The sequence below is a fragment of the Ailuropoda melanoleuca genome, chromosome 16 (genome assembly GCF_002007445.2).
Source record: "Ailuropoda melanoleuca isolate Jingjing chromosome 16, ASM200744v2, whole genome shotgun sequence".
In the NCBI taxonomy this organism is placed as follows: domain Eukaryota; kingdom Metazoa; phylum Chordata; class Mammalia; order Carnivora; family Ursidae; genus Ailuropoda; species Ailuropoda melanoleuca.
In genome coordinates, this window is record NC_048233.1 from 85,730,474 (window position 1) to 85,742,860 (window position 12,387).

The 12,387-nt window shown below is 49.6% G+C and overlaps 1 protein-coding gene across 2 annotated transcripts in view; it reads left to right on the plus strand.

Moving 5' to 3' along the window:
• KDM2A (lysine demethylase 2A) overlaps positions 1-11,825 on the plus strand; it is a 109,373-nt gene extending 97,548 nt beyond the window's left edge. For both annotated transcript variants that reach the window (XM_011227537.3, XM_019801854.2), the window contains exons 16-21: positions 2,181-2,270; positions 4,254-4,966; positions 6,851-7,014; positions 7,628-7,786; positions 8,370-8,585; positions 8,997-11,825. In XM_011227537.3, the coding sequence (XP_011225839.1) occupies positions 2,181-2,270; positions 4,254-4,966; positions 6,851-7,014; positions 7,628-7,786; positions 8,370-8,585; positions 8,997-9,178 (1,524 nt within the window). In that variant the 3' untranslated portion in view covers positions 9,179-11,825. The remainder of the gene's footprint in view (positions 1-2,180; positions 2,271-4,253; positions 4,967-6,850; positions 7,015-7,627; positions 7,787-8,369; positions 8,586-8,996) is intronic.
• Positions 11,826-12,387: the final 562 nt, after the last annotated feature.

Below are 12,387 nucleotides of genomic sequence, written 5' to 3' on the forward strand. Positions count from 1 at the left end.
GATGTCTGTGTGTCAGCCACTGTGCTAGACCCTGAGGATAGCCCAGGACGCGAAATAATAGTTCCAGTTCCTATCCTCCTGGAGCTTGCAGTCTGGCTTCCAGAGAGTGTATTCGGAGACCCAGGCCATTGTGGAACTGCCTGATCTATTTTGGAATGACTCGTGCCTTTAAGCATCTCTGCTGTGTACTTCATTGTATCTCTGGATATGAGTTCCTGAAAGATGGTGAGAGTAATAGTATCAGCTAATGTTTCATGAGTGCTTATTCTGTATCAGGCTTGGTACGCACTTGAGGACCTCTAAGAAAAAGTGAAAGGGAAGTTGAAGTCTTTAAGAGGTCACGTCCACTCTTTAAGCATGGACCATGGGCCTAAGTGTGTGCAGAAGCTCCTTAAATGATGCTAATGTGTAGCTGGGGTAGTGAACCACTGTTTGTTTGTTTGATTGATTGATTGATTGATTGATTGATTGATTGTGAGAGGGAGGAGGGGAAGGGCAGAGGGAGAGAGAATCATAAGCAGGCTCCACTACCAGCTCATAGCCTGATGCAGGGCTCCATCTCACAATCCTGTGATCATGACCCAAGCCAAAATCAAGAGTTGACCCTTAACCAGCTGAGCCACCCAGACACCCTGGGAACCACTGTTTTACATGCCTTCTCTTGTTTACATCTTTTTAAAAAATTTTTTTAAAGATTTATTTATTTGAGAGTGAGAACACATGAGTAGGGGAAGGGACAAAGGGAGGGGGAGAGAGAGAATCTCAAGCAGACTCCTGGCTGAGTATGGAGCCCAGTGTGAGGCTTGATCCCAGGACCCTGAGATCATGACCTGGGCCGAATTTAAGAGTCAGACGCTTGGGGCGCCTGGGTGGCACGGCGGTTGGGCGTCTGCCTTCGGCTCAGGGCATGATCCTGGCGTTATGGGATCGGGCCCCACATCGGGCTCCTCCGCTGGGGGCCTGCTTCTTCCTCTCCTACTCCCCCTGCTTGTGTTCCCTCTCTCGCTGGCTGTCTCTATCTCTGTCAAGTAAATGGATAAAATCTTAAAAAAAAAAAAAAAAAAAAAAGAGACGCTTAACTAAGCCACCCAGGCACTCCTCTTGTTTACATCTTTAAGACAGCCCTGTGAAGTCAGGTCTTTCTTCGTATTTCTTTCAGTCTAAAGGGCATTGGTGCTGGTATTTTGTTGATTTTTTTCCAAGGGTGACAACTATATCATGACTGCTACCTGGCTGACAGTGATTATAAGATACTGTGAGAAGCAGCCCAATTTTAGAAATATTCAAATGTGAAAAAATATGCATCTTAGGATCAGTAAGATAAGGTGTCATCTCCATGTTGATAAAGTGTTTATGCTAAACATTTTCCTAAACACTTAACAGGTAATTCATTTAACCCTCACTACAACCCTGTAAGATAGGAATTGTTATTTATCCCCACTTTACAGTTGAGGACACAGTGTCACAGAGACTAGGCCACTAGTGTCTGAACCCAAGCAGTCATAATTTGACCCACTATCAAGATGAGGTCTTGCACCTTCTGAATTGTGTGGTGAGTTCCTTTTGCAAAGTGTCAGGGGACTCTCAGGAAAATAAATGTGTCAGGAGAGATATCTATATATATGTATGTGTGTGTGTGTGTGTGTATATATATATATATATATACACACACACACACACACATACATACGTATACATCTATCTGTATGTCAGGAGAGACCCCACATTGACCCAGACTCTTGGGAATCTCCTCATGGAATCTAACTTTGACCAAGTAACCAAGAGTGAGGGTGGCCAGTCTCCCAGTGGCTGGCTTTTTCCTCCTCTGTGGGCCGACATGTTTACGAATAACTAACTTCCATGTTCTTCCCAACCATGTGGCTGTTATTGTGTGATAAAGGAGCCTTAAGAAACAGGCTGGGGTGGGGCACCTGGATAGCTCGGTGGGTTATGCGTCTGCCTTTGGCTGGGGTCATGATCCCAGGGTCCTGGAATTGACTCCCACATTGGGCTCCTTGCTTAGCAGAGAATCTGCTTCCCCTCTGCCTGCCACTCTTCCTTCTTGTGCCCTGTCTCTCAAATAAGATCTTTTTAAAAAGGAAAAAAAAGGCTGGGGTTTTTGTTTTGTTTGTTTGTTTGTTTTTAGTGAGCTGGTTTTTAACATCCCTGTCTTATTCTAGATGGATGGAGAGGGGCTGCTTAATGAGGAATTGCCAAATTGCTGGGAGTGTCCAAAGTGCTACCAGGAGGACAACTCAGAGAAAGCCCAGGTAAGGGAGCTTTTTCCAGACTTCACTGGAGAAGAAAGGAAACACCAGGCTTGGGGGATGGCTAGAATGCGTTTGCCTTTGCAACTTTATTCACATGGTTTTTCTGACCCACAGAGATTGTTTTGTATTGTCTATGGTATCTTTTTTCACCCTTTGGTTAATTTTTTTTCTTTTGTCTGAGTTTTTAATGTTTTTGTTTTTTGTTTTGTTTTGTTGTTTTTGTATAACTGAATTCTATTCCACTTGGGGTCTGCAAATTGCTGAGGTCCTTTTATACTCTGGGACCCTAGAAAAAGAGGCAGCATAGCTGGGTTGTTTGAGGAGGGCAATGAGGTGAGCACAGTTGCTCCTAGGAATGAAACTAGAGGGAAGGCAGTGACCTGAGGCAGCAGGTAAGTACAGTGGTGTGCTGGAGTTTCCAGTTAAGCAGGCTCACATTTTTGTCCTCTTCACCTTTGTGGCCTTGCGGAAAGCCCTGCCCATGTGCCCAAACATGTCCTACGGAGGTAGCCCCTCCCTGCAGGGGGACCAGTGCCATGACCTTGGCCCTGAGTAGCGGAGGCTGCTGGCCCAGTGGGTAGTGCTAAAGGGCCAAAAGGACTCTGGTTACACAGACCAGCAAGAACAAGACCTGTTGAGGGCACATGTGGAGGAAGCTGGCCTGGTGGCAACCATCCTGGCCCTGGTGGTCTCTTCTGGGTCCATTGCACAGGAGTAGAGACAAGTTTCCTCGTCTTCTTTCTGTTTCTTCCCACTTGGGCACTGAGGTAGTTGAATTTTCAGTCTAACTGTCTTGGGAGTGCAGGGATTTGGAGTTGACTAGTGCTGAAGTTCTCCTTTCCTCAGGTTCTCATACTGGAAGCATTTACATTTTTCTTCATTGGCGACAGCGGCAGCAGGGGTAGTGGTGGGCATTTGCCTCCCTCCTATAATAGGTGGGCTGACAGATGCTGTGTTTTAGTGTTACCTTCTTGCATTGTGAGAGCCAGCACCCAAAAGGTGGTCATTCTCTTCCAACCATAGTGCTCTAAGAAGGTACAGAGGAGAGGGAGCGGGGCTTGTTCTGAGGGACAGAAACTATCTCCTTGAGGAACATGTGAACCACTGCTCGCTGATCCCTAGTGGAACACTGGTTCGGCATCATCACAGCAGAGTCACGGTGGGCCCCAGAAAGAGACAAGTGGCCTGGGATGAGGCTGTGGGCCTTTGTGGAAATGCCTTTGTGGAGGCCTCTGGCTTCACTGAACCCAAGTTCCTCTTCTTCATCCAGTGCAGATGCCTCTGGAGCATTGCAGTTCCCCACAGAGGTTCTCATTCTCTGCTTTGTCTTCCATGCAGTTGGTCTCTAGGGATGGGGTGGGGTGTGGAGTGGAAGCATCAGCCTGGTAGAGTCCGGCTCAGATACTGGTGGAGCTGAAAGTGGTGTTTACTGCTGTCACATTCTGTGTCCTAGTTCAAACGGTATATGTAGGCTGCTTTGCTTCTACCACAAGCATCTACCATCAGAATTAGCTCCAGGGTGAAGGGGCTAAATTAGAGACAGAATTAAAAATGGTGAGATTGCATAGGGGTAAAGTTGTGGCCTCTTTAAAGGATATCTTTATCCAGGGAATTATAATCCCAGAATTTGGGGCAAGAGATGTATATGGTGGGCTGTGGAATCATGCAGCCCAAATTTGGATCTCACTCCTCTATACTTGGACACAAACCTTTCTGTCACAGGTAGAATTCCCAAGTGACCTATTTTCAGGGTTGGTTCTGTAATCAGCTTTCTGCAGCACAGACTTGAGCTCAGTTGCTGACCCGGCAGATGGCAGACTCTGAGGAGGTGACCACCCTGTGGCCTGCAGGTACCCCTTTCCCCATAGAAGAGCAGTGATCTGTCTGCTTTCTAGTCTCCTGAGAACAACAGGGAGGCTCACTGTATACTTAGACAGTTTTGGAGAAAGGCACTTACAGGGCTTTTTGGGGCCTGTCTTGCAGAAGCGGAAAATGGAAGAGAGTGATGAAGAAGCCGTGCAAGCCAAAGTCCTGCGGCCCCTGCGGAGCTGCGACGAGCCCCTCACGCCCCCGCCTCACTCACCCACTTCCATGCTGCAGCTCATCCATGACCCGGTCTCCCCCCGGGGTATGGTGACTCGGTCATCCCCTGGGGCTGGCCCCAGCGACCACCACAGTGCCAGCCGCGATGAGCGCTTCAAACGGCGGCAGTTGCTGCGGCTGCAGGCCACAGAGCGCACCATGGTACGGGAAAAGGAGAACAATCCCAGCGGCAAAAAGGAGCTGTCTGAAGTTGAGAAAGCCAAGATCCGGGGATCGTACCTCACTGTCACGCTGCAGAGGCCCACCAAAGAGCTCCACGGGACATCCATTGTGCCCAAGCTGCAGGCCATCACGGCCTCCTCTGCCAACCTTCGCCATTCCCCCCGTGTGCTAGTGCAGCACTGCCCAGCCCGAACCCCCCAGCGTGGGGATGAGGAGGGGCTGGGGGGAGAGGAGGAGGAAGAGGAGGAGGAGGAGGAGGAAGATGACAGTGCAGAGGAGGGGGGTGCAGCCAGGCTGAATGGCCGGGGCAGTTGGGCTCAGGATGGAGACGAAAGCTGGATGCAGCGGGAGGTCTGGATGTCTGTCTTCCGCTACCTCAGCCGCAGAGAACTTTGTGAATGTATGCGAGTGTGCAAGACGTGGTATAAATGGTGAGCAGGGATACAGGGATCAGGAGTAGGGGTACGGGAGTAGGTGGCAGGTTTTCCATATGAGAACTGCATGCATCTTGGCATCTGGAGGCTTGCTGGGTTCCCAACTCAGTCTGTTCCCTAGACAGTGGGTTCTGTTAAAGATGTAGCCATTTGTGCCTACAGGTGTCCTCGGGGAAATTTGGCCCTTTGCTTCCTCTCCCTGCTCCATACTTCCCGTTTCTCTTTACTGGACATATGAAACTGATTTGGGGATGGATTTGTACAGTTATGCTAAAATTTCAGTCATCAGTTTTCCCCCCCCAAGTAACCTGTATTCATCGCACACTTGTTGAGAGCCTATGCTGTGCCAGTCACTCCTGTTGCTGGTGACACAGATGACTGCTCTTAAGCCCCTGCCTCAATTACCTCTCCATCTACTGAAGGAGGTGGACATGCTTTTCAAAAAATGTGACTGTTTTCATAGTTTCCAGTTTTTGTTCTTATCCCCCAAGTCTGGACCAGAGTACTTTCTCCAGGAAGCAGAGTCCAGTTTTGAAGCTTCCTGAGACGTATTCATCCTTCCTAATGAGACCTACCATTTCTTCTCAAGCTCAACGTAAGACACTTGGGGGGTAAAAAAGCCCCTCAAGATGATGAACAAACATTTCCATGAGGCATTATTTTTCCTTTCACTCCTAGACCCTAGGACATAACATATCCTTTGTATCTGGGTCAAACCAGTTACAGTCGTTCTCAAAATGTGATGCTCAGACCACTGCCGGACCACTGGCATACCTGGGAATCGTGTTAGAAATGCAGATTCTCAGGGCCCGTTTCATTACTTCTGAGTCAGAACCTTTGGGGTGGGGCCAGACAATCTGTTTTTAAACACATTTTTCAGGGGCTTCTGATACATGTTAAAAGTCTGAGCTTCACTGCTCTATCATAAGCAGCTTGTTTCTGCCATATAAGTCTCAATGCGCCATTGGTGAAATATTTTCAGTCTTTAAATAAAGACCCCATTCTTTGCAAACACGAGTTTATTTCCCAAATCTGAATTAATATGTGATCTACCTAAATTGTCCTAATATTTTCTCTTTGTAGGGCTAGTGGACCCACCTGGCTCTATCCCTCAGCTTCCAGGCCAAATCACATAAGACTCATATTATGTGCTGTCTCCCCTTCCCCTGCTGACCAGACTCTGAGCCAGGCTTGGGGGCAGGGGCTGTAAAATATTAAACAGAAGCCTGCATGTTGCAGTGCTGTTTGTGGCCTATGGACTGTAGACTGCAGTGAAAAGGCAGGCCTTTCCCTTCCAGTTCTGGTCTGGACTGGAGCAGAAACCCAAAACAGGGAGAAGACTCTCCTGGCCCGGCGATCAAGAGCCTCTTCTGGCCTGATAGCGTAATGGGCTCGTCATAGAGCTCAAGGCAGGATGGGTTGTAGATGCGCTGAGGAATGCCGTGCATCCCAGGCAGCTGGGTCTGACTGACAAGGGAGAGAATGGGGGCAAACCTAAGGCTTCAGGCAGTAAGAAGTCACTTTTTTTTTTAATACTTCCTTCTACTAGCTTTGGTGGGAGCCATGTCATTTTAATGTAAATGAGGGGTTATAGTATATTGTTTGCTGTGTGTTCCTAACAATTGTGTTCTCAGCCCTCCCACCAGAGTAAATTGGTGAACTGGTCAAGTTATCCACTACTTAACCTGTAGGGTTGCCGTAAAGGACAAGCCCTTTTCTCTGAGGCCGAAAAAACCAGGGTGTGGTACTTGTCTGCTTGTAGACAGGGTGGCTCTCCACGTGCTCTGCTTCTCCCAGAAGCCTGCAGCACCCTTTGATGGGAGAGCCTCCGACAAGGGGTACTGGGTCATTGACGGCCATTTCTGTCTCCTTCTGTCACAGGTGCTGCGACAAGAGACTTTGGACAAAAATTGACTTGAGTAGGTGTAAGGCTATTGTACCCCAGGCTCTCAGTGGCATCATCAAGAGGCAGCCAGTCAGCCTTGACCTCAGTTGGACCAACATCTCCAAGAAACAACTGACGTGGCTTGTGAACAGGCTGCCAGGTGTGCAGGCAGGGAAGGCTGGCTGTAGGCAGTGCTGCTTAAAATTGATTTAGGGCGGGGCATGGGGGTGGCTCAGTCGGTTGACTGCCTTGGCTCAGGTCATGATCCCAGGGTCTCGGAGTCCTGAGTCAGGCTCCCTACTAACCGGAGAGCCTGCTTCTCCCTCTCCCTCTGCTTGTGCTCTCTCTCTCTGTCAAATAAATAAATAAAATCTTAAAAATAAGTAAATAAAACTGCTGTAGGCTAATATCGGGCAGCAGTCCCATGCCATTATCATCTTCCTGCTTAATAGCAAGGGCTTCACCCAGGGCCCCCAACTGCCAGTCCCCAAGGCACCACTCCAGACTAGCTGGGTTAATCAGTCATGACCCTGAACAGCAAAGACAATGAATGGGTCTTCTTGGCACAGTCACTGAAAAGACTTGAGTGTGATACTGCCATGATTGGCCTCTTAGAACGCCTCGTTCCCCTCAGCATTTTGAGGTCTTAGGAAGACAGGAAGTCACCCACACTTACTACATTACTCTGGTAGGAACTAAGCAATTGGTTTTACCACCAAAGCTAGAAAATATAATAGAGTATATGATTGCATGTCTGTTTCTTCCCGTTGTAGGACTGAAAGACCTCCTCCTAGCAGGCTGTTCCTGGTCTGCAGTGTCTGCCCTCAGCACCTCCAGCTGCCCCCTTCTCAGGACCCTTGATCTTCGGTGGGCAGTAGGAATCAAGGACCCTCAAATTCGGGACTTGCTGACTCCACCGGCTGATAAACCAGGTATGCTCTGGGCCTAACTTCTCTGTGTTCTTCTTAGGGTAGCTTTGTCTTTTGACAGACTTTGTCTCAGAAACTAAGGAAGTGTCAGAAATGATGCTGTGGATGAGTGCAAATGGAGAACAGAGTGATGGGCTGTGTATAAGTGCAGATTAGCTATTTACAGCCATCTGCCTGCCTGCAGGCAAAGGAGGGAATCCGTCTTAGGGAGTACTGGAGTTTGAAACCCAGATAGTGTAATCCGATGGAAGTCCGTGAAGTCTTCATGGTTGAGGTGGGACATTAAAAGCTGTTTGCATTATGGTCTGGAAAAGTGTGGGAGTGTGGAGAGGGGTGGAGCGTTCCACACATACCCTTTTGCTGTGTAAGTGAGGCATAATCTAGCAGCTGGGAAGAAAGAAAATGTGTCTGGTTTCCTAGAAACTGCCCCCACACCCCGCTCACTCCCTGCAGGCAGGGCTGGGTGTGGGCATTTCTGCTTAACCCCTGCAAGGAGGCCTGGCTAGGAAGGAGCTGAAGCTGCCTGCAGCCTTGGAGCCGGACTAGAGGTAAGAGTTTTGATCTAGGCTGTTTCTTGCCTCTGCAGGTCAGGACAATCGCAGCAAGCTCCGGAATATGACTGACTTCCGGCTGGCAGGCCTTGACATCACGGACGCCACGCTTCGCCTCATCATTCGCCACATGCCCCTCCTCTCTCGACTCGACCTCAGTCACTGCAGTCACCTGACAGATCAGTCCTCCAATCTGCTCACCGCTGTCGGGTCTTCCACTCGCTACTCCCTCACAGAGCTCAACATGGCAGGTACGCTGCTCTGACGTTCCATGACAGAGAGTGCCCCCTCCCTCCTGAAGGGCTCAGCCCTCCCTGGAGCTTGACCAGTAAAACAGAGAACCTGGGTCTGTTTGAACTGAACTAAGTTGTTTCCTCATATCTGGACAAGGACATGGATTTCTTTCTCTCTTAACTGATTGGGGGATGGAGGCCCCAGGTAGTTGTCAGGTGCTTAAGAGCATGGCCATTGCCGGCTGCAGTTGGTCAGCCAGGAGGAGTGACGCATCAGGGGACACTTCTGGTCTCTGAGCCAGGTAGTTACGACACAAAGAGGGCCTTTGCTGAGCATTTTAAGGGAAAGAGCTGGGAGACTGAGCGGCGAAGGCAGGCTGCTGTGGCTGTGTGTACACAGCGTTGTCCTCATGGTCACTTTCCTCATAGGTTGCAATAAACTGACAGACCAGACCCTGATCTACCTACGGCGCATCGCCAACGTCACCTTGATCGACCTTCGAGGATGCAAGCAGATCACTCGAAAAGCCTGCGAGCACTTCATCTCAGACTTGTCCATCAACAGTCTCTACTGCCTGTCTGACGAGAAGCTGATACAGAAGATCAGCTAAAACACACGCAGCCCAGACTGGACAGGAAAGCGATCTTCCCCTGACTCCCCAGCCAGGAGAGCCTCTCTCCCCGACCCTGCACGGGCTCTGAGGCCAGCGTCACACTCCCTCTCTGCTCTCCTGTCCCTTGAGCCCTTCCCCTACAGGCGGGGCAGAGAGGGTGGTAGACACCAGGCTTACCTGCCTGCTCCTCTCCCTCCTAAGGAGAAAGGAGTGGCAAATTGATCCGAATCTGAGGGGAAAGCACAGGCTGTGTGCTGTCAAGGTGCCTGCTCGCTTGCTCACCTGCCCGCCCGCCTGCTTGCTCACCGGCCAGGAGGCCAGGCTCTCAGTTTGGGGTGTCTGTGCAACTGTCATCTGTGCCAGGCCCTGGGGTCCTTCTCCCCATCCATGGTCCCCAGCCGTGCCTGGTTCTGAGCAAATTTCCAGGGAAGAAAGCGGCCCTGTCTCCGTGGCCAGGTTCTCCTTGTGGTGTCCAGTGTGTGTCTCTCCTCCACCACACTCTCCCGGCTTATGTAGGAGGGGCCGGCAGCCCCAGGAAGGCCAGACCCATGCCCATCATACTGGTGCTGTTGAGGTGTCTAAAACCTCTCATCCGTGTCCATGCTCTCCCCCTTCCTTTAGCTCAATCCTGTCCGATGCTCGTGATAGTTCATGTAATGAGGTTACCCCACCCCAGACTTGCCCGCTAGTCTCTATAAAGTCTTGTTGCACTTACTGGGGTTGAAGCTCTTCAGAGGAGTTGGAACTGTGTACCCCAGGGACACCCCCGTTTTATTGCTTCCTAGGCAGATTCTGAGACAGGCACCATCTCCTTGTTCCCCTCCCTCTTTAGCCTCCCACTGCCCTTTCCACATGTATCTCCTTCCTGCCTGGACAGGGCTTTCCCAGGATGCGTGTCCTCAGAGGGAGCAGCCTGTCTCCCCAAGTTGGGGAGAACAGAGAACTTGGCTAGGTCCCCACCTGCCTCCCAGCAGGTTCTGGGCCTCCGGTGTAGTGTAGCCCCCAGAGCCCAGGCCTGTGTTTAGCCCCAGTGGCTCACTGATCTGGCACCTTGTGGCAGGATGGGGGGGTGGGGCATCCTGCTTTGAAGCCAGTCACTTGCCCTCTGCCTGTAGCCATGGAAGGGGGTGTGCATGTGCCTCTGTGTGTGTGGCTGAGTGTGTTACACGTGTGTGTGGAGGGAGGGAGGGAGGGGAGCATGGTGTCTCCCACTCCACCGCCCTGTGTCGAGCCCCATCAGCTGCCCCCTTTTACTTTGCATTGAACGGCCTGTCCAAAGATCCTCTCTCTAGGGCAGCAGAGAGCTTTTTGCACTTTAAAAAAAAAAAAAAGAAGAAAAAAAAAGGAAAGGTTAGAATTTCTTTTGGGTCAATATTTAAGTGTGTGAGGAGATGCTCAGTAGCAGCCTGTGGCAAGAGCTTATAAATGATAGACGCGGTTTTGCACTCTGCTCCCCATCTGTGAGGATAGCGATAGCACAACCTTGCCCTGCCTTCTCATCCTCCAGCCCCCTCCCTTCCTGGCCCCCTTCCTGCAGCCCAGTCTCAGGCTCTCCTCCTCCTGAAATCCTGCGGGGGAGGGGAAGGAGCCCAGGCACCAGGGGTCTGAAGTGTGAGCCGCCCTGAGGAGAGACGCCAACTGCACACTTGCCACTTCCAAAGCAATAGAGGCAGAGGGGCCCCCTCTTTGCCACCTAGCCCAGCTTTGACCCTGGCATTGAATGACCTCCTAAGAGAAAACTGGGTCCTGGTAAGGGGTGGCATTGTGTCTGTTTCTTCCGATCTGCTCATTCTCCTGGCTGCACTGTAAAAGCAGCAGTCTGCTCCCGTGACCCTCTGCCCCTTCCATTGGTCTCCAGGCCCCAGTGACCTGGGGCTGAAACTTTGAGGAAATGCCAGTGACTTATTCCAGAGTGCCTCAGTTAGGGGAACTTCTCTGTAAAGAACCCTGGGTATTGAGCAAAAACCTTATTAATATTATTGTTAATGACCTATAATTGGAAGCTTCCTGCCTTTTTTTGGTTGCTCCTGTGGAAAGTACTGAAAAGATTGTTTCGTTTTGTTGTCTTTTTATAAAAGGGGAGGTGGAGAGACCCCTTCAGAGCAGGGATTGTGCCGGGAGAGTGCCTCTGACTTTGGGACATTTCATCCACAGAAATTTCCAAGCTGATGGTTTGGTTTGGGGGAGGGGGGGGTGTGGTTTTTATTTTTGTTTGTTTTTGGTTTGGAAAAACAAGCATTTTTACCGCGCACGTAAATTGGTCAGCAGGAAAGGGAGCCCAGGAGTGGCAGCAGATGGACCTATGTGCCCTTGCTGGGTTTCCTTTTTCTCTAGGACTGTGAGGGGGGAAATGGTTTTTAGAGGTGAGGGTTGGTCTGCGTGGAGGAAAGAAATGTCTCTGGGGACAGAGGATCCCGGGAGTCCCATCGCATTTCCTGCTATCTGCTCTGAGATGTGGCCTTGCCTGGAGAGCCTGCCCTCCTCAGACCGCAGGGCCAGACACCCCGCCTCCATCTTTCCAAGCACCGGGGCGAAAAACCACAAAGGAAAGGAAGAAAATTTATATATATATAATATAAAATCACTTGGTGATTAAAAAAATAACTGCTCCATAAATAAAACTCCTAAAGTCACTATGTTTAAAGGGTTTGGTTGTGTGTTTTTTTTGTTTGTTTGTTTTTCGGAGAAATATTGTAAATATATATTTTTTGTTGCTGATTTAGAGTCACTCTACAATGTTGTGCTAAAAATTTTAAATTAAATGTAAGCATTAAGGGGGCAAGTCATGCTATCTCAGTTGACACATTGGGGTTATTTTGGGCCAGGGAAGGAGGGAAGCTAGTTGGACTTTTGTTTTCTAAACGTTCTCCACTATTGGTTTTAGAAGGAGCAAGGACATCTTTCCTCTGACACATGGGAATGGGAGATATTTGTGTAATAAAAATTTTAAAAGACAAAAAAAGAAATAGCCTCCGATGGGAAATAATTTTGATTTGGGTTTTTTGGATTTGGGGTTCTGGGTGTTATGTTTTTTGGTTTTTGGTTTTTTTTTCTTTTTTTTTTTTTTTTTAATAAAAAGGCTTTAAAAACCAAAAAACCTTTTCTGCCTTGGTGTGTGTGTGTGCGCATGCGTGTGAGAGTGTCAGAAGTTCATGCAGGTGCTGGAGGCTAAGGCTAAGGGTTGCCTGCTTCATTCCTCAGCAGAA